The sequence below is a fragment of the Candoia aspera genome, chromosome 3 (assembly GCF_035149785.1).
Source record: "Candoia aspera isolate rCanAsp1 chromosome 3, rCanAsp1.hap2, whole genome shotgun sequence".
Lineage (NCBI taxonomy): Eukaryota > Metazoa > Chordata > Lepidosauria > Squamata > Boidae > Candoia > Candoia aspera.
The window spans coordinates 167,278,259-167,304,155 of NC_086155.1; the positions used below are offsets into that span (position 1 = coordinate 167,278,259).

General features: G+C 39.3%; 1 protein-coding gene across 5 annotated transcripts in view; it reads left to right on the forward strand.

Moving 5' to 3' along the window:
• Nucleotides 1-17,606, forward strand: part of MAPRE2 (microtubule associated protein RP/EB family member 2) — an 81,013-nt gene extending 63,407 nt beyond the window's left edge. For all 5 annotated transcript variants that reach the window (XM_063299244.1, XM_063299245.1, XM_063299242.1 and 2 more), the window contains 5 exons: nucleotides 5,996-6,141; nucleotides 9,161-9,374; nucleotides 13,804-13,943; nucleotides 16,382-16,540; nucleotides 17,229-17,606. In XM_063299244.1, coding sequence (XP_063155314.1) covers nucleotides 5,996-6,141; nucleotides 9,161-9,374; nucleotides 13,804-13,943; nucleotides 16,382-16,540; nucleotides 17,229-17,300 — 731 coding nt within the window. In that variant the 3' untranslated portion in view covers nucleotides 17,301-17,606. The remainder of the gene's footprint in view (nucleotides 1-5,995; nucleotides 6,142-9,160; nucleotides 9,375-13,803; nucleotides 13,944-16,381; nucleotides 16,541-17,228) is intronic.
• Nucleotides 17,607-25,897: the final 8,291 nt, after the last annotated feature.

The following is a 25,897-nucleotide window of genomic DNA, read 5'->3' on the forward strand; positions in this document are numbered from 1 at the left end:
ATTAACATTCATTTTGGCCTTAGTGAAAACTGTCCTTGGGAGAAAATGATAGATACAGTTTTTCCTCTATCATTTCTCTCTTATTTTTTAAAGTTAGTTGATTAGAATTAAGAATGCCATGTTTCCGTCTATCCATGTTTTTATCCTTTTGACTTCTCATTTCTGTCTTTTTGTTGTACAATTGCCAGATCTGTGTGGTGACAGGTAGAGTGTATCATCTGCCCTCTGTTCAATTCTAAAAATAATACAGAATTTCTCTATGTAATTAGATCAAAAGAAGTTTCCACTTTTGCAAATTCTCTGTAGCCCCGTCTAAAAATATAATGAATATTGACAACTAAATCAATACTCCAAATAAAATTAAATCTCATCCAGTTTTAAAGGAAATAGAAAATTATTTCCAGAGATTGGTAAAAGCAACGCATATTTTAATGTTGCCTGACTTTAATTATGGTTCCCTATAGATTCAGTTGGTGCCTTTTGAAACATTTCTTTTAAAGTGATCTTCCTTTCAACAAGAGTTATGCAACATATATAAAGAATACCATTAACTAGCTGTACTATTCTATGACTTTCCTATGAAGAAACAAGCTTTCCCCTTACACTGTGGATTGGTAATAGCTTCCATATGGGAAGACATGAGTCTAATATTTAGACAAATCTGAGCTAAACCTCCTCTCAGCTGAAGTATTTCTACAAGGAAAACTTATATTTGTTCCCCAAAACAACAATAAATACATCAATGTTTATAATTTGCTACTTACTAATAGTGTGCAAATTAGCAGTTCCAGCATCCTCTGAAAAAACGTGTTTTTTCCCTAAGATGGAATTAAATTATTTCAGCCACCCTGATAAATAAAGGGATTTAAATTCTGAAGTAGGGCCTATGGGTATCCACAGCAAGCCATAATGTTGGGGTGTTTGTGTCATGATGTACATTTTGTTATGTGCCCCCTTCTCCAGAAGACACCTGGTTAGGGCCTAACAGACTCTAGCATCAGGATTTATCCCAGTGGCTCCATCCTGGCACCCAAATTGTAACCATATAACCATGTATGTTCATTTTTGAATAATAACAATTGATTCTACTTCTATAATCCAGAAGCTACAACAGAGAAGGCCACTTTTCTATGTTTTAATCAACTGTACATTTGCTGCTGTCAGGTATTGGGGATCCATATTGATAATATGCCATCAAGTGGGTTTTCACTCTAGCGACCACATAGATAGATTTTCTCCATGTGCAATCTGTCCATTACCTGGTCCTTTCGGTCTTGCAACAGTGCACTCATTGCTACTGTAACTGACTCCATTCATCTTGCTGCCGGTCATCCTCCTCTCTTTCCTTTTACCTTTCCCAGCATTAGAGCCTTTTCCAGAGAACTAGGTCTCTTCATATGTCATGTTCCCGTTCCGATGTTTATGGTTCCTCGTAACGTTTCACATGTCATATCTGCAGTTGCGTGCCTGCCTGGCCACGCTGGTAAATTTCCTTTGTGCTGACTTGTAATCTTCTGGAATGTATGTTTGGGTTATCTCTGCTGTTCAAGGTTACTTTCTCAGGCCGATTCTAATGGTTGCTAGCATCTGGGGGGGGGGTTGCTATGCTAGCCTGAGGGGAGGGTTCGCAACGGGAGCAAGGCTTTTTAAGTTTGCATTTGGCGCGCTTTTGCTCATTCTCAGCTTTCTTCGTACTTTGCATACTATTCATTCAATAAATTAGTTTTCTCTAGTAACTACTGATGAGACTCCTTTTATTGGAATAGGCAATCATTACATCATAATGTGTCTGAAGTAGGGTAATTTGAGCCTGGTCATTTGTGCATTTAGTGAGAACTCTGGACTGATTTGTCTGATGATACACTTGTTTGTTTTCTTGGCTGTCCATGGTATTCTCAGGAGTTTCATCCAACACCAAAGTTCAAAACCATCAATACTGTTCCTATCCTGCATCTTCAAAGTCCAACTTTCACTTCCGTAGAGTGTCACAGGGCATACCATTACTTGTACTAGTCTGATCTTTGTAGGTATATACATATGGCATCTTAATTACCTTTCCTAGGCCTTCATGGCTGCTCTGCCAGGTGCTAGTCTGCAACGTATTTCTTGACCACTTGTTCTGTTACTGCTGATGGTTGATCCTAAAAGGCAGAAGATATCTACCATGTTGATATCCATTATCAATTCTAAGGTTGGTTATTCCCCTAAAATATGCATCTCATCAATTCCAACAGTAATTCAAATTAGACTACAATGTGACTTAGCTCAGTCAGCATATCCCATATCTTTGAGAGGGCATGTATGACGTGAACTATTATAGTTCCCAGTATTGTTTGGATCCTGAAGTGCCAGTTTCTAATTGTGTTATATCTCATGACAACTAGAATCAGTAGGATAGTTGTGCCTCAGCAGGATATGCTTTCTGTATCCCATAATGTGAGTCTGTTTACTCGTAACATCTTTTCATTTCACTAGTTTCATGTCACAACAGGTTCTGCTAACAAAGGAAGTTTGGGGAGTGTTCTACATTTTGTGTTAATCCTTGTCTTTATTTTAAATGAACTAATTGGAGATATTTTCAGGAAAAGAGACTTGAATAAAAGAGTTTCAGGCTTTGAATAAGGATGTTTGTAAGATGTGTGTTTAAATGCTAGCTGCCTTAGTTATGATCCTTCTTCCTCTCTGAATCTTTGCTTCACCTCTATACATAAAATAGTATCATGAAACAGATTCCTGTCTAGAAAGGAAGAGAGATAATGCAGCTCCTAGGGAAAGGAAAGAACATAAGTATTTGCATTGACAACTATACTTGTAAATAGTAAAGCTCAAGAGTGCTGCCTAGGCTTGTGCATACTAATTACATAACATTGATTATGGTCAAATAGACGTTTATCTTGGCAGGTGCAAACACATAATATTGGGAAATGTGCAATATGTTCCAGTAGCCTCCCTTATATTGTGGATATCTGCAAGATATTAAGTGAATTGAAACAAAAATATTTGTGTGTCTTCTTAGAAGTAGAGATGGGGAACTCTCTGTTCAAGTTCTTGATTGCTTCAAGTCACTATTGCTTAACCGATCTAAAATAGGGGGTGTAATATAGGTAAACATTTGGAGAACCTCTTGAGGGGAAGAGAGAATGTAAATGAAATACTAGTAAGATTGTGCAGAGTTTTGGATTTGATCCAAAATACGTTTTGGAGAACATGGGAGTGTGAACATAACACTTATCTGCAGTGTGTTAAAGCAGCTGTGTCCTTGAGATCATGCAGCAGTTACAGACTGCAAGTGCAAGATATTGGAAAAGACACAACTGCTTTAAAGGTGTTGCATACAGGTGCTAAGTTCATGCTTCCTTCTCACACCAAAGCACCACTTGGATATTGAATCCAAGGTGCTATATCACCCTAATAAATAAATAGAAGCACTTAACACCTGCACATCCATGTAAGGCTCTAGCTGTACTTTAAAAGAAAACAAAACCCACCAGCATGAATCCTGGGGTACAAAGTAGAAGTAATAATTGTATAAATGTAATTAACTTACATATTTTAAACATGTAAATGAGAAGCACCAGAGAAGCCAGGAGTTGAAGAAGAAGCATTTTATAACTCAGACAATGGGTTTATTATGAGAACTAAGAACTGCAGCCAAAGGATTTCAGGCAAAATCATCAGGCATATTTTATAGAGGTTGCATTGTTGAGAAGATAACTGTGGTGATGCCTACCATCTTCATTTCCCCAGAGAGCCTTTAAGCTCTTCCATTTAGGAACAGAAGCAGCCTAGAAAATGAAGATGCTGGTATGACTGTAGCTTGGCTTTGCTGTACTGTATGCCTAAACTCTGCTGAAAGTAGAAGAAAGTGAAGGTGCTGCTGACTCATAAAGGCAGAAAAATAACAGCCCCAAGGTAAAGAGGATCAACAGACAAAAAATGAAAAGAGAAAAAGAGTGAACATCCAAAGAGTGGATGAGGGGGGAGAGTGCAGAAAATAGCAACATGGAATGGAAAGAGAAAAGTGGAAGATTTGAAAAGAGGAAACAAGGAAGGTAGGGGGCTTTGCAGTATATGGGATGAGCCAAGGAGTATCTCATTGAAGGGCCTCTCAAAGATAGAAACTTCCTTTCCAATTCTGTGGAATTGATAGTGCTCAAAGAGCAGAATGTTTTTTTTTCTTTTAATGCAGACATTGATTAAATTCACCCAAACAATATTGTACATTGTTTGGACTTCAGAGTGAAGGCCTAGATTATTCTTCCCATTCTTGGATAGCCATGTATGTGGCAATGTTATGTCACACATTGATAGTAGTGGGAAAAGACCCATGCGGTAAACACCAGGTCGTGTGTATCTCGTAATTTATTTATTTATATTCAATTTATATAGCTGCCCATCTCAAACCAGTGACTCTGGGCTGCTAACAATCATAAAAAAAGAGTTGAACGATTAAAACAGTACAAAAAATAAAATATAAATAGAGCCAAGAGATATTAAAATGCGTCTGTGTCAGCACAACCATGAAACGGAGCCCTTTGCACACTTGGGGTCTCAGGCCCAGGCACATAGCCAGGTCTTCAAGGCCTTCTGAAAAGCCAAAAGGGTCAGGGCCATCCTAACCTCAGGAGGGCGGATGTTCCAGAGGGCAGGTGCCACGGCAGAAAAGGCACGTCTCCTCATCCCTGCCAGCTATTTATTTATTTACTTATCATATTTTTCCTCCGCCTATCTCGAAAATGACTCTGAGTGGTACTTTAGACATTCCTTAGCTGACCGGACCTGGAACATGCCCATCCTGCCAGACTGGACGATGCTTTGCATTGAAAAAAAACTGACCAAATGTTGTTCCCAGAACAGTCTTCTGCTCTGGATTCTGTTGTAGACTTGGGGAGGATAATCTAATGTACCAAAACCTTTGGGTTCCTTTTTTCATTTGCACAAAAACTATAGAGGACATTTTCAAGGGATCTGAGTTCAATTTTTAGTCACAGAAAACGAAGTGACTTTGTTCATAAAGCTTTCCTATCTCTTCAGATATAGTGCTCCACTGCATCTTAGGGTTTATTTAGCCAAATCTTGATCAAGCAGATGGACCTGGCTGAAAAGAACACAGCATCAGTCCAGCTTTGGTGGTAAGGGACAGATGCTGCCCATTAACAGTATGTAGATTTGTGCAAGACTTTGCCAGTACTTACTGGATTAGAAGTCTGATTCTTTGCCTTGATTGCATTGTGTAATAGTCTATGCTAGGTTTATGGTTAAGTGTGGCTGCTCTTGCCCACAGCACAGTTAGTAGACAGCCATTGCTGATTAATTTAACACTGTCAACTAGCAGGCAGCATAAGCCATAGTTTCTGGTACTGTTTAAGGTGAATGCCATCCTGGATTGTCAGAATTTATTAGTCTTTCTTCCTCTTACTGAAGTCCTCCTGCACTTGACAAACTTTTGCTGATTTCCCCCCTCAATTTTGTCTGAATTCTGGCTTGTTTCTCTGAAATTGTTCTCTTGGCTTTCAGGCCATGGCAGCTTCTTTTTTCTTGATTTAATGTCAGAAATTTGTGAGCTATCTGAAGTTTCTACTGTAACTGTTGGTGCCATTCTGTGAACAAAATATAACATTTTTATAATTTTGGTGAGGTCTCTGAGCACATTAAAAAGTAAATACTGTGACAATCAATGGATCTTAAAAAAACAGTTGAGCACTTGTAAGTTCAACCAGTATGCTAGTTTGTCTTTCTTTGAAATATATTCTTGTATTTATGGGAATGTTTCTCAGTAACATTTGTTGCAATTCTAATGATGCAGATGTGTTTGGAAAAGCGGTCACATGCTAAAACTGACTGCACACATTACTTCAATTTGATACTAAGATAGAGGTTTGATGTTTAACCCTACTTTGCAACTTCAATAAGTCTATTTACTTTGTTTCTTGTGACACTTTGTTATCTTACCTGCTTGCACTGCAACTAATATGGCTCTGTTCTCTTGTTCTAGGAGCAGCCTACTGTCAGTTCATGGATATGTTGTTCCCAGGGTGTATTAGTCTGAAGAAAGTAAAATTTCAAGCAAAGCTTGAGCATGAGTATATTCATAATTTCAAACTTCTGCAGGCATCATTTAAAAGAATGAATGTGGATAAGGTAAACTTCGTTATTTGAGCTTGGATTTTTCATGCAACTGCTTGATGCTGCATTTTAGAGAACTTTTTTTTTACTCACAATGCTTTATTATATTTTATTTATTTGAGCTGTTTTTAGCTTGCTTGGAAATATTAAGTAGCATAGAATCTTTTAAATTAAGGGAGACAGACTGTATGTATGTTGGAGATCAAAATTATAAATTATAAAATGTTAGAATAAAAACAATATAATTAAAAGGGAAAATTAAAATCACTATCATAACAAACAAATGAATTGAAATGGGTTTACCCATGTTTCTAAGTACTAGGAAAGTGGGAGATAAACCCACTTGCTTGAGGAATGCATTTCATAGCCTGGGGGTGATAAAGAGAAGGCTTTCCCCTATGTACTAGAGAGGTGGGTTCTGGAAGTAGGGGAAATCTTCAAAAGGCCCTCAAATAATGGGGTAGGTTGATAGCAGAAAAGGCCTTTGGAGCTTTAAACACCAGCACCTTAAATTGGGGGCATCAACCACCAGCAACTGGCAACCAGTGCAGATCTTTTAATAGAGATTTCATATAATGCTTGTACCTTGCATCATTTAGAAGACTTTTGAACCAATTGTAATTTCTGGAGACTTTTCAAGGGTAGCCCCTTGTAAAACATGTTGCAGTAGCAAAGACCAAGCATGGATAACTGTCATTAAGGTCAACCAGTTTAAGAAGGGCCACAGTTGGTGTACTAGCATCGTGCAAATGCATGTCTTGCCACAGCCATAATCTAAAGGTTAAGGGGCTGGGGTTTAGGAGCACTCTTAATACTGCAAGCCAGCTTTCTGGAAGAGTACGGTTCCATCCAAAATAGGCTTCATCTTAGTCCCTGAGTCCAGGTTTCTTCTTAGTGCCTCTGTCTTGTCTGGACTTATTAGCCCTTTATCAAGTGCAAGCAGCATTCAGACATGCTCATTGCTTCTTTAGAATTAGAAAGTAAGGCACAATAGAGCTGACTGTCAGTAGATACTGGTGGCATCCCATTACAAAGTGCCAAAGGGCCGTGCCTGACAGTTTTATAGATGTTAAACAACATACAGAACAAGATAGACCCCTATACAAATGAATGTAGATATTAGTGCTTAAAACTACTTAAAGCATGCCTTTTCAACCCACTCTAGCTTTATAGTTTATGTTTTCCTAAACCCATATATAAGAAAATAAACAAACATGTTAAGATATTCAAAAATTGGAATGATTTCATATGAGCTCTTAAGACCTGCCCCTTCTTAGTGTCATTCAAATGACATCTGCAGAAAGAAAGTCTTTACTAAACTGTACACACAAAGGCTTTCCTTTTGCATTCAGGTGTGGATGCCTGCAGAACCCGATGTTCAAGCAATACTCACAGGAACCTTATACAGTGTACTTGTTTGTTTATATATCCCACTGAGAGTCATAGAGGGACTCTCTTTGGATTCCAAATCCACAGCCACTCTTGATAGGATTCCATCCTCAGTCAGACCCTAACAGTCTCCAGGTATCAGGTCAGGTCCTCCACAACATACCTTGTCTGGCCCTGGATGCAGATATAAAACTGGGTATCATCAACATATTGATGATACCTTCACCTCTGGATGATCTCTCCTGGTACCTTCAGGTAGATGTTAAACAGTAGTGGAGAGAGGACTGAGCCCTGTGGCATCCATTAAGAGTACTCAAGGGTTTGATCTTTCCTCACCCACCACCACTGATTGTCATGGGGGGCAGAGTCAGAAAATGAAGAAGGGCAGCCAACTCCTGAAGTGGCCTTGGAGGATGAACAGTCAGCTCTGGGATCACCAGGTGAACAGCCGCCTGAGAAGGCAGAGGAGGTGGGACCAGCCAGCTATCAGCAGGGACAGCTGCTGCTGCTCAGAAAAGATGAGGACTTCAAATTACCACCCCCTCCCAATGCAAGAGCACTGAGAGCAGAATGAAGAGCAGAACAGAGGAAATCAGCAAGGTTACTCGCAAGGAAGCAGTCTGACCCTCCTAAATGAGCCCCACCAGGGCTGCTCTTATTTAAGAAGAGCTATGAGCCCAAGACCGTTGTTGGAAACTGTTTGTTAACTCTCTGTGTCTTGCCTTTTGACTCTGAACCTGGACTGGCTGACCACCTCCCCAGTGCTTTAGACTCTTGGACTGCCTGGCCATTCTTGTGCCTGCTCCTTGGACTTTGAACTCTTTATTTAGGCGAGTTGCTGAACTTGTGAGAACTTGGTTACTTTTACATGCATGTGTTTGCACATAACTTTTGTTGCTACTTGGTATAAGTAAAAGTCTGCAACTACCTCTTGTGTATTGTGTGTTCCTGGCCTGAGACAGGACACTGATTAGTAGAACTGGCCACTCAAGTAAGACAAGAACTACAGAAGAATAGTGCCCTGTGATCCCAACCCAATTACTTGGTCCAGGAAATTATAATGATCAGTGTTATTGAATGCTGTCATGAGGTGAAGCAGAAGCAGAATAGTTCATCCATCCCAGTCCCACCAAAGGTCATCAACAAAAGAAAACGTGTGGTTTTTGGTTCCATACCCAGGCATGAATCCTGACTAAAAGGGTTCCAGATAATCCAGGGCTGTCTGTAACGCTATTCAACTCTCTTTTTAACCAAAAAGGAATGTTTGAAATTAGTGAATAGTGTTCTAAAAGTGATGGTCCTTTCATAGTGGCTAATATAAATGTAATATTTTATTGGCTTGGTAGTCCTATAAATAGATAGGCTCAAAAGGGAATTGTTCTCTGCTCTTTTAAAGAGCACCAAAAGCATGGAATACATTAAATGTCTTATTGATAATTATAGAAATGATGTAGATAATATGAATCAACAAGGGCCACAACTTTGTGGGGAGGAACACAGTGAGACATTGTGCATAGTAATATTATTACATTTACTATTTAGTATTATATTGCTGTTATTGGCATTTGGAAACATGGTTATGCTGTACTGATATTCTTCTGTCGGCATGTTAAATCACTGATCTGGCTTGCTTTGTCATATACAGGTTATTCCAGTGGAGAAATTAGTAAAGGGACGCTTCCAAGACAACCTTGATTTCATACAGTGGTTTAAGAAATTCTTTGATGCTAACTATGATGGGAAAGAATATGATCCTGTAGAGGCTCGGCAAGGCCAAGATGCAATTCCACCACCTGATCCTGGGGAACAGATCTTTAACCTGCCAAAAAAGTCTCATCATGCAAACTCTCCTACAGCAGGTATTTATCCATGATTGTAAACTTTTGTTATGTACAGTTGTAATTTTTGAATAATATGTTATAAATACAATAACTTCATTAAGGAGTTAATTTTAAAGGACAATGGCTCTCTTTCCGCACCATATCATCCAATGTACTGTGTTTTATGGGTGCTGTGATGTCCTGCAGGAATATATAAAATATAAATACTCCAGTGCCCAAATGGAGTTTATATAAAATTCTCTCTTTGGTAAGAAAATTCATGCCAATGATGTTTTATTTTAGGATAAGTCATCGCTCACGGACTTCTGAAAAAGACTAAAGACCTGGTTTTGTCAGCAGGCTTGGAATGGGAGGGGGAATAGTTATACCTGGGGATGGCTAGCGCCCTAAGTGATTGTGAGGGACCTGTTACTTTCACTGACTGATTAAAATCTCTTGCCACTTAGATTTTATTATATTCTTATTTTATTGTGTTGCTGTATTGAAATGGTTATAAATTTTAACTGCATTTTATTGTAAACTGCCCAGAGTCCCCCATGAGGTGGAAATGGGCAGTGAATAAATTTATACATAAATAAAAAATAAATAAATAAGTTTTCCTCTTGCCAAGACACACTTTCCATCTTTCTTCAGCATACATATGTAAACACATGCACTTCCATAAGTAATCATGGCCCATGTACATGTTCAGTTGCTGATGCAGCAGCTGTAGACTGTGATGTTTTAGGAATGCTATGCTTTCCACTAGCTTGTACCCACATACTGAAATAATGAGGATAGGGCTATGTTATTTGTTATATTTTCTACTGAATTATTTGCATGTTTATTTCACAAAAGAGCAGAATGTAAGAAAAGGTAACCAAATCTAATAACCTGTTGTAAATCTTTCGGCCTTTTGCATCTGGGGGTGGTTATTGTTAGAGTACTAAATCATTGGTTATAAATCTCCTGAAGTCCTTCATCCTTAAAAGAAGAGCACATTCCTAGCCACTGCTTTTACTAATAGGCACATTAAGAAATAGGATGAATGGCATCTTCTCTTTACTTTATAAGTTCACTCTTACAGGAACCTGCTGGTGTAATCTAGTTTTATAGTGACTGGAATGTTTCCAAATCCTAAGTGCTAGCCCAATAGTACAAAGTAAACATACACAGAGGTACATGTACATGCACTTATATATACTATTTGTGATGCAGGGATTCTCTTTAGTGGTTATTTGATTGACATTTATTTACATTGTTGGTATAACAGGAAAAGCTACAGAAAAACAGTAAAGAATCAGTTGAAAACAGTGCAGCATTTTGAGTGCTGCAGTGTTTTTCAGCAAAAGTATTGCTTAATAGAATATATTTATATATGTAATGAAATCTCTAGAGTGATTTTCATTCTTAGATGTGCTCAATAGCTTTTAATTCCTATCTAACATTGCTTTATTATCAGCTGATTATGGTAGCTGATGATTGAAAATTATCATATTTTGAGGGCATAAGATGGGGGAAGCTGTTCTAGATAATGCTGAATCAGATGATAATAATGAAGTCACTAGGAGTATGGAAGATATTTTTAATTTGAGCTGTTTCAGATTCAGAGTGCCCTATCTTGAGTTTGAATGTTCTATTTTGAGCATAACATGAGCTGTTTCAGTCAAGCTTGAATACAGCATTTTGCAACTGAAGCATTTCGAACTCGACAACTCTTGCACGTGGCCTTAGAAGTTGCCAACAGCATATAATTTATGAACTGTCTTGGATCCATTTATTAGTCTCTGCTCAAGCAGTTATGCTTCAATCCTCTGTCATATAGTCATCAACATTTGGCCTTCTGGAGTGCCTTTTTGGGAGACCAGATGCTCAAATTGAGTAAAAGTCAAGAAGAGGACTTTTATCTAGGATTCCAGTTACAGCTTTTAGCGAACATAAAGAAAAATTTCCATAATAAAACCTCATTGCATAGCATGCTTAGAGCTCAGGTCTTACAAGTAGTCAGAGTGTAGTAACAGGAGCTTGCCAGTTTAGTAGGGGTGGACAACTTTTGAGGTCTCTGCTGGATTCCAAATTCTTTCTGAACGATTTTTTTTTAAGTTCCTGAAGAAATGATACACACATTTCAGTAACTTATGATGAGAGCCAGTTTGGTCTAGTGGTTAAGGCAACAGGCTAGAAACCAGGAGACTGAGAGTTCTAGTCCCACCTGAGGCATGAAACCTGGGTGACCTTGGATCAGTCACACTTTCTCAGCCCAACTCACCTCACAGGGTGGTTGTTGTGGGGAAAATAGGAGGAGAAAGGAGTATTTTATGTCTGCTGCCTTGAGTTATTTATAAAAATTATTAAAGCAGGATAGAAAAATAAACTAAGAGGTTCTAGTTCTGTGGGAGAAGAGACAAGCGAAGGCTATACAGTATAAGCCAAAATAATACAGGTAGTCCTTGCTTAACAACCCTAATTGAGACTGGAATTCCCATTACTAAGCAAAGCAAATGTTAGTTGAAACATCATGTGACTGCACCACTTAGAAATGGTAGTCCCAGTAGTCCCAGTTGTGGCTGTTAGGCCAGGACTGCACCATCATTAGGCAAGGATCTCACACTTCTCCTGCCCTGCTGCACGACTCTGCTTCAGCTTCCCCCACCTGTCTATCTTCCCCCAATCTCTGACCTTTTGGCCACCCTGCACTCTGCCACTACCCCTGCTGCCCCCAGCTGCCCTTTGCCATCTTCTTCCTTGGTGCAGGGGCTATGTTGGCGCTGGGGTCCCCGCTGCTGGCCGCTGGTTTCCTGGTGGGCTTGCTCTGCTTCAGCAGTCTCAGCCCCTGCACATTCCCACATGCATGCCTGATGTGCCTGTCAAGGCTCTTTGCACCAAACGTGGCTTGCAGCCTCCTCCAAGATGCCAGCCGTGGTCTTGCAAAACAGCTGCTCATTCTGTGGGGGGTGGCGCCTCCCAGGAGGTGAGTGAAAGCAAGGCAGGTGCAGGTTGTGGATTGTGACCTGGAGCAGCCACAGCCAGCTGGTGGCTCCCTGCTTGGCACAACCTTGGCATGTCTTGGAGCTCTGTGGCCTGGGTCTTTGCCGTGTGCATTGCCTGCTGCACTCTGCACCATCTCGGGGGTGGGGGGTCTTTGAACGTGAGGTCTTCCTGCCAGGACTCTACACACCGGATGTGGCTTGCTGCCTCCTTCCTCTTTCCAGCAGCTTCTAGGAGTAGGAGGGCTGGGTCAAGAGCAAGAAGAGGCCCTGTGGGTAGGCTCTGTTGGTGCTGGGCTCACTTCCACCCCCCGCTGAAGCCTACTGGCCAGTTCTCCAGGAGCGTTTCCAACGTGAGCTGCAGAACACGCACTCTGCCTCCGGGAAGCCCTCATCCCTCCGCTTCCTCAAGTTCTGCCACCCCAAGCAGCACCTCCCACGCAGCCGCCACCTTCGCCCAGGGAGCCGCCACCGCCTTGCAACGGAACATGCCGTGCCTTGCTGTCCTGTCCCACTGCACTCTCCACAGTCTGTGGGGTATTGCTCCTTGCGCAGGGGGTGCAAGATGGGGCTCCTCCACCCCCTGCACAATGCCGCCCTGCAGTGCTGCCTTGCCTCCTCTGCCAGCTCCACCCTGCTGCTTCCTTGCTCGCCAGGCCCAGCAAGCTCCCTTTGGCAGACAAGTCTCTGCCACCCTGCTGCACACATCCCAGGCTGCGCCCTCACCCAGCGCCTGGATCCAGGGCCAGTAGCAGGTTGAAAAATACTGTGGGGGTCAGCTGGGGGCGAGGGGGGCAAGGGTAGGTGGCAGAGTGCAGGGAGGCCAAAGGGGCAGAGATGGGGGAGATGGGCAGGTGGGACAGTTGAAGTGCCACTGCAGTTGTAAGTGTGGGTGGGCTACCAAGCACCCAACTTTTGATCATGTGACCATGGGGGTACTGCAGCAGCTGTAACCTCAACAACTGGTCATAACTACCATTTGTTAAGCACCACAACTCTGAACGATCGCTGAATGGTCATTAAGTGAGGACAACCCGTAAAGCCATTTTTAAAGATAAGAGGGCTCTGAGTTACTTTACTACCATCAGTGGCAGTGGAGGGCAGGGAAGGTCAAGAAATAGCAAAATAAGCTATTTGTGTTGGGGAGGCATGGAAAAGATGGGGATGAAACGAATTCACTTATAGCTTGGAGCTCTATCATCAGACTTTTGCCTCATTCCAAAAGAAGAAGATTGAAACCTCAGTGTTTTCTCTGGCTTTACTTTCTGTCCTTGCATGGATGGCTGATAGAATTTACATCTGCTATTCTTTTTCTTAGGACCATGCACCCCCATGAACCAAAAATAATAGTTTTTACCCTCCCACAGGCTTTAGTTGAATACTCCCCCTCTCCATTTCTCCCTACTTCCAGCTGTTGATTTCTTATGTGAGAAGAGTCTTGGGCTTAACATTTTAAAAACAATTTTAATATTTTTTTTTAGGAGCTGCCAAATCCAGTCCTGCATCAAAACCTGGCTCCACATCATCTCGTCCATCATCTGCAAAAAAAACACCTCCAAGCAGTTCGGTGTCTAAGTCTGATAAAGATTTGGAGACACAAGTCATACAGCTCAGTGAACAGGTAATATGCTTGGGCCACCAGAATGGGAAATTACTCTGCATATGAGCAAAGCAGTGAATTCTAGTATGATGCTAAACAGATATCCGTGGCAATTTTCAAATACTTTGGAGCCACATGACTCACTGGAGCTCTTAACACTTTTCATTTTGCAACAGAGATCTCTTCCTTTTTCCTTCCACCAAGTTCTTCCTGTGTCCTCATAACACAACTAAGCACTGGTTACTGCTGACTTACATGGAAGGTCATTATATCCTCAACAGTTACCTGGGATGGTAACACAGGAAAAATGCTATGTAAACATTTAATCAAGTGGTATCTCAATAATCATGATAGTCATTCTGTAGGATAAGTCAGTGTGCCTCTATGAGTCTACGGTTTTTGGGTGGCCTTGTTGAACAAGCCGAAATATAGTCATTTGACCCCTTTTCCCCAAGAAAACTCTATACTACTGGTGTTTCTGGAGGGAAGGTCAATGGGAAGAGTAACTAGGATAGATGCTACTGTTAGAAGGTGTCCTTAGATTTTATAGGCAAAAATCCAGTCTGGCGGCTAGAACTTCCTGGGGCTGCTTGGGACTGCTGGGTGGGGCTGTTGCAATTTTGTGCTGGGCTGCAGCTCAGGAGCTTCCTGCAGCCCCAGAGATGCATAGATTGTGGTCTGCTTGCCACCCTGCAAGGTGGGGTGCAGGGCTTCCAAAAGGGCAGAGATGGGGGGAGATAGGCGGGTGGGGGGAGTTGAAGCACTCCTGCAGTTGTAAGTGCGGGCGGGCTGCCAAGCACCTGAATTTTGATCACGTGACTGTGGGGGCACTGCAGTGGTTGTAATTTTGGGCACAGGTCGTAAGTCCATTTTTTCAGTACCGTCATAATTTCAAACAGTCACTGAATGAATGATCATTAAGTGAGGACTACCTGTATCTGAAGATGACTTTTTGACTATCCTTAATATTTGCTCACCTCACCTTATTCTGAGCTTCATTTTTTTTTTCTTACACCATCTCTACACTTGAGAAAAGTTTGTTTCCAAAGCTCCAAATTAAGAATGGTTTAAAATTCTGGTTTGGAGCCAGTTTGCAATAATCATAGCTTCTCCAGTTTAGAAGTGAGGGGGTATAAGAGGAGCAGAAAGGAAGGAAAGTGACAATATCCTGAGAGACTATATAGTATGTATCCCCTTGATCTCTGAAACGGATCAATGGCTGTTTTTATTTTCACAACAAACAGGATATTCCATAGGAAATTAAGCAAAATCCCTGTCCTGTATGGCTATATGTACAGTCATGTGAAAAAGTAAGTACATCCCATTGAAATTTTTGACTTTTTTCAAACATAGCACAGCTGGAAAAGTTTTGCATGGAGGAATAGGAAAAAAATTCCTCCCAGTTGATGTCAGAGACTGGTAGACAGTTATAGGAAATGCCTACTTGAGGTTGTTTCTGCCAAAGGGGGCAGTACCAGGCATTAGAGCCAAGGGTGTAGTTACTTTTTCCAAATGCAAAATTTGCTATTATGCTTATTTAAATTACACAGTGGACTACAAAATGTAAATAGTATATGGTATGTGTTATATCCCCTTTATCTATTAATATTGTTGAAAAGAAGGTCAAATATCTGTATGTTGAAATATGTTGAAAAAGTCAAAAAGTTCAATGGGGTGTACTTTTTCACATGAATATATATTTGTACAAAGTGATATTCCCATTGTCAGGCATCATCCAGGAGCCTGATATGGGAATCGATGTGGTGGGTTTGTCTGCTGTTACATAAAGAGCATCAGATTCTGTCCTTCATTAACTTTCTGAGATTGCCTGCTACAATAAACAACAAATGTGTAAGTGCAAGGGAATATATTTAATGAAATTATTAATAATGATTTCTATAAAACAAGACTAAGGATCACAGTTGAGCCATTGTTAATGACCTGGACTCTGTTTATGATCTAGTTCAGTGTTTCTCAACCTTGGGAAGTTTAAGATGTGTGGACTTCAACTCCATGTTGGCTGGGGGATACTAGGAGTTGAAGTCCACACATCTTAAAGTTCCCAAGGTTGAGAAACACTGGACTAGTCATTTCCCTTGATTATAACACTCATATGCTTGAGAGAAATATCCATTCTCTCCCTTGGTATGTAATCTTGCCATGACTAATGTGCTGGTTTAAGGTTAGGCTTTGGAATATCGTTTTTGCTAGTGTGTATAGCACAAGACCACCATTTTAAAGCTTGTCCAAATGGTGTTAGCGAATACTTGGGATGTGTTATGAAGAAACATCAAAATAAGAACAAAAAAACCTACTGAATTCTTCAGAATGGAGTACAAATTAGTTTCTACTTACGTTGAATGCATGTGAACATTGTTTGTTTAGCAGTTGTGCAGATTGCCAGATTTGCTATATAAATATACAGTTACCTAATATTTATAAATGTTTTATTTTTACAGGTACATTCATTAAAACTTGCACTTGAAGGTGTGGAAAAGGAAAGAGATTTCTATTTTGGGAAGTTAAGGGAGATTGAGCTTCTCTGTCAAGAACATGGAGAAGAAAACAATGATCTTGTTCAGCGGCTAATGGAAGTTCTCTATGCTTCAGAAGAACATGTAAGGTTTCCTCATCTGCTTTTTCTTTACATAATAGTACAATTAATGTGGCTTTAATGGAATTAGATAGCATTCATATTCAAGGACTTCCAGTGTTGCCTCTCTGTACTGGTTATTCCACAAAGTGGTTCTAGCTAATACACAGAATTTCTTTGCAGAAATTACAGTCCAAAAGAGAATTACAAATATCCTTCATGATAAAAGAACCTGGAGTTGATACAGATTGGATTCAAAATTCAGAGCAATAGATAGTTCTTGTTAAGCAAGATATATTCATGTAAGAAAACAAATATACCTTCTACAAAATGTATGTTCTATACATCTTGGTATTAGCTTAGTAATGTTACAGCTGATTCATATAGAGAAAATGTCAGGTTACAATCCTGTGATCCACACTGAATCATATAAATATTTGAAATTCAGTTCCCTTGTCTACAGGTTTCAAGCAGCCTTACTCTATATCTCTCCTTCACAAACAATCCTAATTTTAAATTAAAATCAAAATGTGAGTAATTCTGGAATGCATGTAAGACTCCTAATGATTTTGGCTTTAACAATTGTTCTGTGTGGCAGAGATTAAGAAATGTTGAGGTCTACAAACATTTTTTCAAAACGATAAGCAGATAGAATTTTGCTTTCAGTATTTGATCAAGTTTGTTTGTTTGTTTTGTTGCTCTACCTTATATAGGAGAGCCACACAGAAGAACATGAAGGTGAGGAACAGGTTCATGAACAGCCCCAGCAGCAGGAAGAATACTGACCATCTGGCACACTGGCTGTTTGATTTTCTGTGGGAACTTTCTTTGGAAGAATGGAATGTGTGTGGCCTCAGACTTGAAACCAATCACTCTCTGTCTGCCATTAACATAATTGTACCATAGTGAGTGTCAGCCAACTTGCCAAGATGTGTTTTGCAGAAGTCTTCTATCAGCATTTGCACCTAAGAAGGTCTCCAAGCTTTGTTCCCAGTTTCTACCACTGCAACTTCACTATCTGGCTGCTTGAAATTTGTTCAGCTTTTAAAAATATATAAAAAAATATTTTATATATATATATATATATATATATATATATATATATATATATATATATATATATCCTTTTGTCTTAAGTATGATAACATTTGTAGTTTGTTCAAAACTATTTATATGGACATCTCTTACAACAAAAAGTACTATTCAGTTAGGTTTCTCACATTTCATGGTAATTTGGTCCACTTGGACATAAATTTGGTCAAACTGCAAAAGTGGGAAATAAGTGAAATAATCAAATTTAAATAATCAATTTCAAATAATTTTCCCTAATTAAAACAAAAGCACACATACTAGAACTGTGATGTTTCTGATGTCATACTCCAAAGCATGCTAGAAAGCTATACGGTGTATCTTATAGTATTGGAAGATGCATACATGCCTGCCTAATCTTACTTTGGACGCTTCCTTCTTCTAGAAAGGTTATTCCTGTTTCAATTCTATATTCAGTGATTGTCAGTTTAAGCATTTATACAGATCTTCACCACAGTATCTATATCTGAAAATGTCACTTTCAACTCCTGCTGCTGGCTGTGTGAGGGGAGAAACTAGTGATTGGGCATGGCAGAGTATTTGGTAGCACAGTTATACAGTTTATCTTCTAAAGGTCTTCATACTTGTCTTTGGAATCTAAAAGTCCAAATGCAGTGCCAGTTTCCAAGTTGTATTGGTGGGAGATACATTATGCAGAAACAAAAGCTAAGCAGTCCTTTAGTCTGCCTATGGCGACTGAATGGATTGGTAACATGGAGAAACAAATTGCTGGGTTACAGAAATATTCATTGCCATGAGTTTTGCTATTAACTTCTTGTTAAATTTGCACTTAGATTGTGGCATTTTTATAACAGAAATATAATAAACCATATTAAAACATTCCTTATTGTTTAAATTGCACATTTTCATAGTCTAGTTATAGTATTTTTTCCATTGTATTCACTGTTTTATGTTTTACTCAGTTTTAAATTTGATTGGTTTTAGGCGCTCTAGCAAAAATCAAATAGAATTCAACCTACGGATTACCATCACCGAAAGTCTCAGTCTACTCTAGTAAATTGCAGTGGTCATAAATGGTAGTTCTATTCATTTAAGATACTGTATGTTGCATCTTTCAAAGTTTTTTTTTTCCCTCCAAAATCTCTTGCTTCAGAATGACTCTCATTTAATTACAGCTCAGGCAGCATGTATTACAATCTCTCTTTAATCCTGTAGCTCAACAGAAGTTTAGTTCCATCTCTTCAGGTTAGAAGAATTTTCAACAGTCATACTATGCCAACTCCTCACAATGAAAAATAAAATAATCACCTTTCCTAAAAAATCTTTTTGCTATTTTCAAGGAAAAGGATTTGGTTTCCCTTGGCAGGCATCATCAAACTCATAAATAACAGCGTTAATTTCCAAAGGATGTAGTATGCTGTCATAGTCCAGCAAAAATTCTCCTTTATAATATCCATAATTTTTATTACTGTTTTGCCACCTGCAAAATGCTCCTTGTAGTTAAAAAAAAAAATAGGGGGAGTCATTATGTGCAGACACTCCCATCGCCATCAATGCTGTCATGTATGTGTTTCTTTTTCTTTCCAGGAAAACTTTAAAATACTTCCTTTTGAAGTGCTTTTTGGGCTTTTCAAGGTTTATTTCTAAATTGCTCTCATCCAAAGCCTCTGCTCCCCATTCCTGTCACGTAGGAATATATTGTGTACGGTGGGGAGGGTTATGTATCTGGTTTTCTTGAGTCCCCTTTGTATGACTAGTCTATGGAGCATTTTTTCCCTGTTTGGAGATGGGAAATGGCTGGCTTAGGAGGCAGCAGTGTAATAGCTTAATATAAAGCCTGATCTGCTCAGTTGTGCTGAGGGGAGTGAGAGACTCTTGGAAAGGAAAGAGGACCCCCTCCCCCGTGGTGAGTAATCCTGTTATTCCGTTACAGTTTTAATATGCACTTGCAGTTACTTTTACTAAATAGCACACCATAAAGCTTTGGTTATATATTAAATGTAAACTGAAAGGAATGTAAACATGTATTGTTAATTATAAATAGATAATGACATAATAGATGCAAAAAGTCTTATTCAGATGTATCAGTCATTTTGCATTACCCACCAATTGTCGCATGACAGAATATACTTTTTTTGTCTCTGAATATGTGAATAATTTGACTTGCGTTTATCTTTTTACATATTTAATAAAAAATGTTACAATCTGTCTTGCTAAATTGACCTTCGTGAGATCCTGTCTTGGGTTTTATGACTTATAAATGGTATCTTTAGGACTTTTGAGTTGTCAAAGCAAATTGCTTCATAATCAAACTTCACATAATGTGCACAGCATTTTTTTTAAATTGATAGTTATGGGGGGTACAAATGGCATTACTGAATCCAGTCCACAGATTAGACCAGCGTTTCTCAACCATGGCAACTTGAAGAGGTGTGGACTTCAAATCCAGAATTGTGGGAGTTGAAGCCCGTATCTCTTCAGGTTGTCAAGGTTGAGAAACACTGTATTGGAGAGTTCAGTGATAGACATCCCAAACTGAAACAGCTGCAAGGAGAATGCAATATACATAAGATGGAGCCATGGATGGAGTAACCTGCAAGGGTAGAAACCCTCTAGGTATTGTTGCCATTGCCAAAAACAATAACAGAATATATAACTCAATCCAGAGGCTCAGCAAGGACATGGGAAATGAGTCTATATGGAGTCAGCAGTCTATAAACAAAAATAAGAGAATGCAAAGCTGAAGAAAGAATTATGTATGCACTACTTATTTCAGTATAAATATCAGATGTATTCTGATAAGGCTGCATAAGGGAGGTACCTTATTTATGTTTGTTTATGGCCGATGTCTCCTTTGCAGACTCTGTCGTCTATTTTCTGAAGAGCTTGTTGAAAATGCCTCTTCTGCTGTTAGTGAGGAACTGCAATGAGGGCAGGAAAAACAGCACGGAAGAGGCATTCCCATTTGTCTGCTGTCCACTCCTCCTACCTGCTCTAGTTGGAGATCCTAGAGCCAGTGAGCGAGGGTGCGAGAGAATGGTGGGAAAGGAGAGTAGAGGTACGGTAGAAAGCAGCAGCAGTATGATAGCTTAAAAAACCCTAGCAAAAGATGCCTCCTGATATGAAGCAAGGCAGAATGCCATCCTTGCTTGAGCAGCAGAAACAAAAATGCACTTTCTGTGGCCTTGCCAAACCATGTTCTGCAGCTTGGGGCCAAATTGAAGAAGTGGCTGCATTGTCTGCGGAGCTCTCCCTCGTGTGACCAAGGAAGTGCACCTGGATGGGGGCATCCTTTTCCTGTCACTACATTAGCTCCCCCAGTACATCCTAAAAGAGCTGGTCTTTGTTTCTGTCCCAGGCTGGCTAATTTCCACCCATGATTACCTGATGAGCTAAATGAGGCTTAGGCTCACATCTTAAACTTGATTGGAAACCACAAACTTCCACATTTTCCCATTAATTATAACAGAAATACTAAATTGCAGTTGCTTTTTTCCTGTGTGACCGCATGTATTTATTTTTTTACCTTGCCTTCAATTAAAATCTGAAATTTAGCCAATTTTGCTAAATTTGATGCATTGAAGGCAAAATGTTTTTTCTTCCTTTGAGAACTGCTAGTATCATTTTATTTCTTGGCAGAATTGGAATTATTTTTCAGGCATAGGTGATAAATCTTGCCAAATTTCAGATGATTAGGTTCATGGATAGTATGTTGTTATTCAACAACAAATCGAATGTTGGGGTTCTGGTTTTAAAAAATGCTGCTAGATAAGTGGCCAAGGTGAAATGATGAAAGAGTAGCTCAGTTTCACAGTGATTTAAAAAAACAATTTATATTTAATGGCATTCTAACTATTTATCTGGAGATGTCATGGGATATTTATAAAACACTGACAGTGCAATCCTATACATGTTCTAAGTTTTAAACAGAATTATCAATTTGATTGAAATTGCTGGCACTAAAGAAAAATTCTATATATCATAAAAGAGAAGCATGGATGTTACTGTTTGGTTTATGAAATATAAAAAAAAGCCTTTGCTTTCCAATCATGTAATTCGTCTAACACAAGATTTAAGTCAATGTCTTGAAACCTGTAGCTTACTGAAAAAATCCACAGTAAATTGCTGCCTAACAAGTAACATCTGTCAATGTGTCTTTTCTTATAAGGATCTCATCATTATTGACTTGAATGTGTCTGGATATTATCAGAAGCAGGAAATTACAAAGCCAGCTTTTCTCACTGAGGAACAGAGCCTGAACTCTTAACAAAAGAATCCATTCAGAATGGAAAAATGGTATTGTGATAAATGGTGTCTCTTACTGGAACCTGCATCCAGCTTAGCAGCATTGCTTTATGTTCCACATTCTGGGAGTCTCAAACTTTGCAATACCATGTGTGATTTTAAATGATACTTTCTTGACTTAGGCTTACTTTAATTAGTCCAACTGGTAGACTAGTCATCTTTAACTTTTACCATTTAATAATAATGTTTCCATTTTGGAAATTAAATTAACAGATAAAAACTTCTAAAGACACTGCAAAGGTATGGATATGCTACTACATGCCATGCCAATAAAGATGCTGGAACTGCATAAATATGGAGAGAAGCTAAATCCAACTATCAGTGGTGAGTGTTAATGGATCAGCAATATCCAATAATAATTTATCACCTCATCAATGTGTGAGTTATACTCTACAAAAATGAAGTTTTGTCCATTTCAATTACATTAAAAATCTCAATCCATGAAATACATTACTCTAATCAAAGCAAATTACAAAAGTTTATCATAAATGAAATGATTTTAATAGATAAACATTTTGTAGAATATTTGAGTACAAAAAACATTCATTTCAAGGAGAACATCAGGAATCTCACTGAAGTTCTGAATGTCACTGATCAGGAACCAGGGGTATTGTAGAATGAAATCAAAGAATGTAAGAATGAATGTGAAGAGAAACTGCCAAAGATCAAGAAACGGAAGAGAGCAAACTGGATATCAGAACAGTGGAAGTTACTAAGAAAAGAAGCCAAACCAAGAAAGACAAAGATCTCCGGAAGGAACTTTAACGAAGAATATCAGAGCTGTTAGAAGAAACAAGAAGCAATATAACAACATGTATAAAGACAAGATGGAAACAGACAGAGAAAAATAAGGAAAGTTTTCCAAAAGAACTCTGAACTAGAAGGAGGTTCCAACCTTGAATTTGTATGCTAAAGGATATCAATGGGCAGATAGTAACTGATTCAAAGAAGACCAAACAATATGGAAGGAGTATACTGAAATTCTGTACAGTAGAGATGTCAACATCCAAGATACCTTAGAAGATACCTGTCATGAGCACTGATGATGAGCAGGAGCGGGCCCCTATCCAGGGGGGAAAATGCATGCGTAGTAGTGAGGAGTTGAGCAGCCATTCAAAGAGACACAGAACAGACCTGCCTTGACTTTTGGGGTTTATCTGTCTGGGTTTTCCCACGCTTCTTCAGTTCGTTAGGATTTTCTGTCTAATGTAGCAGTAATAAACACCAGAGACCTATTCCTCGTCTCAGCGTGGTTCCTGACTCTTAGGACAATATCCCTACTTAAAAAAACCTCTAGTACTAGAAGATGAAGGTAGATCAGCCCTCTGGTCATTACCAAGTTGGAAGGTTACAGGAATTGATGGAATATTTACAGAAATGTGGAAAGCAACAGAAGAAGAATCAATAAAAGTTCTAACCAAGCTATCCCAGCAAATCTGGAGAATAACACAATGGTCAACCAACTGAAAGAGGTCAATCTACATACTAATCCCAAAGAAAGGAGACTTAGAGTGTGTGCAAACTATCATGCAATATCCTGTACACAAAATAGCAAAATAATGTTTAGGATTATCCAACACAGATTAGAGTTCTATATGGAAAGGAAGATGCCAGATGTTCAAGCTGGCTTTAGAAAAGCCTAAGAAAGATTATTGCTAATTCATGCTGGATAAATGAGAAAGCCAAAGAATACCAAAAAGAAGTCAGTATGTGATTCATTGGATATAGAAAGGACTTTGTGTCAATCATATGAAGCTGTGGAATGTGCTTAGAAGTATGGGAATCCCAGAACATCTAATTGTATTCATGTAAAACCTATACAAGGGTCAGGAAGTGACAACCCAGACAGAACACATGAAAGAGATTGGCTCCAAGTTGGCAAAGCAGTGATACAAGGCTGTATACTCTTCCCTTATTTATTCAACCTATATACAGAATATATATGTAGGGAAACTGGATTGGAAGAAGATAAGCATAGTTTTAAAATTGGAGGAAGAAACATCAATAACCTGCATTATGCTGTTTGTGCTACTCTGATATGCAAATGATCTGCAAATTCTAGCAATGAAAGTCAAGGAGCACTAAAGTAGGACTAAGATTAAATATTAAGAAGATCAAGCTAATGACAACAAGTACAGCAACCAACCTTAGAACTGACAGTGAAGAATTAGTGGATGGCTTCTGCCTTTTAGGATCAACTATCAGCAGTGAAGGCAACAATTATGCCATAGACTAGCACTTGGTAAAGTAGCAATGAAGGCATAGGAAAAGACATTCAGATGTGGGGATGTGTCTATCAGTTGAGCCAATCTCTCGTCAAGGGAGAGGTCATTCCAGAGGACCAGAGTCATTACAGTACCATAATGCCTTTAGGCCTTGATCTCATTTACTTCTCAGAAATAGGGCACCATCAACAATTTATCCTGGGAGAGATAACTTGGAGATGTCAAATCTGATTGGAGGAGATAGTCCTGAAACTTCAGGTGCCAAGCCACATAGGGCTTTATAGGTTAAAACTGAGTTTGAATTGCTTCTAGAAACCTATTGGCAATAAGTGCAGGGCACAGATGGAAAATACATTGCATATGATTTGTAGCAAACTCGAGTAAGGCCCATCCACACACCCTTATCTTGGCAACAAGATGGCCTGCTAATTGACATGGCTCACGATAAAGCATCCAGTTTTGTTCTAGTCTGTCACTGAAGCAGTCAGAAGCCAGACCAAGGTGGAGTATCCTATCAGAAAAGGCAATACATCCTCCTAAGCAAACATCCTGATTTGCATGAAGGAAGGACCTGAGACAGGCCAGTGATTGGCCAGCTGCAGGACTGCCCCCTCCCATTTGGCAATGGAGCTCTGGGCCTCTGTGGCCATATCTGCTTTGGCTGCTAAAGATAACAGAATATTCCTAGCGACCAAAGTTGTTTTTTTTTCTTTTTAGGCCCAGTTACGTAAAGAGATCTCATGAAAGGGAATCCCACGAGGTTGCTATTTCTATGAGTAACCTCTGCTGCTTGTTTTTTCTTCTTTCCAGCAGCTGCACAGGCTAGCTAGAGAGGAGAAAAGCTAGAGAGCCAGGGATTCTTTGCACTCTCTGTTCCTTTCCCCTTACCTCCATGCTTCACCCACAGCAGCCTCCAAAACCTGCAGCCCTGCTCTCATGCAAGGGGAGCAACTTTGCTGGCCTCATTTTGGAGCAAGAAGGACAGCAATTGCTCAAAGCATGTGTTTTCCTCCCTTGAGATGCACATTGCTGGGGTGTGGGGAAAGTCCTAAGAGTACAGATCCAAGTTTCTCAACTTTAGTGACTTTAAGACGTGTGGACTTCAACTCCCAGAAGTCCCCAGCCAGCTATGTCCACACGTCTTAAAGTCTCTAAGGTTGAGAAACACTGGTATAGATCTTTGATCCCAAACAATTATCTGTTTTTAAAAAGATCTCAGGATTTCTTTTCAGACCTCATTCTTTCCAGTGTTTATTATTTTAACATAGTAATTACTTCATAATTTCCTCCACTGCTCCTCTAAAAATAGACAGCAGTGGTATGACATATAACATCTGGTTGATCTCCCACAAGAAGAAGGATCTTAAGTATTTTGAATACCTTTCTGAATGTTTTCAAGCTTGCTGCTTCCAGAACTGCCTACAGTTAATCTGCACTGTAGTTATGGTTTCTATTAAAAAGACTCTTTGCATTAAAAACTATGTAAATACAGCAGTCAAACATCTGCATTACATTATGGTAGAGATGAGACAACACAATGATGCTTGAGGTTAAATCTAAATATCCTGCTGCAAACCAAAATTCTTATTTTTTAAAAGAAAAGCAACTGAGAAGAATAAAAGAACCAGAGATCTAGAAAACAGCAGTCAAAGGCCATTAGCTGCTCATGGTTTATATGAAGTGCAGTTTTTGACCAGGCTAGACATACTAACCACAAACACTTTTGGTTTTGTAAAAATTTAGGGAAATTTTCCTGAAAGCTCATTCATTTTCTTGGAAAGACAGGTGGAGTTAGACTTACT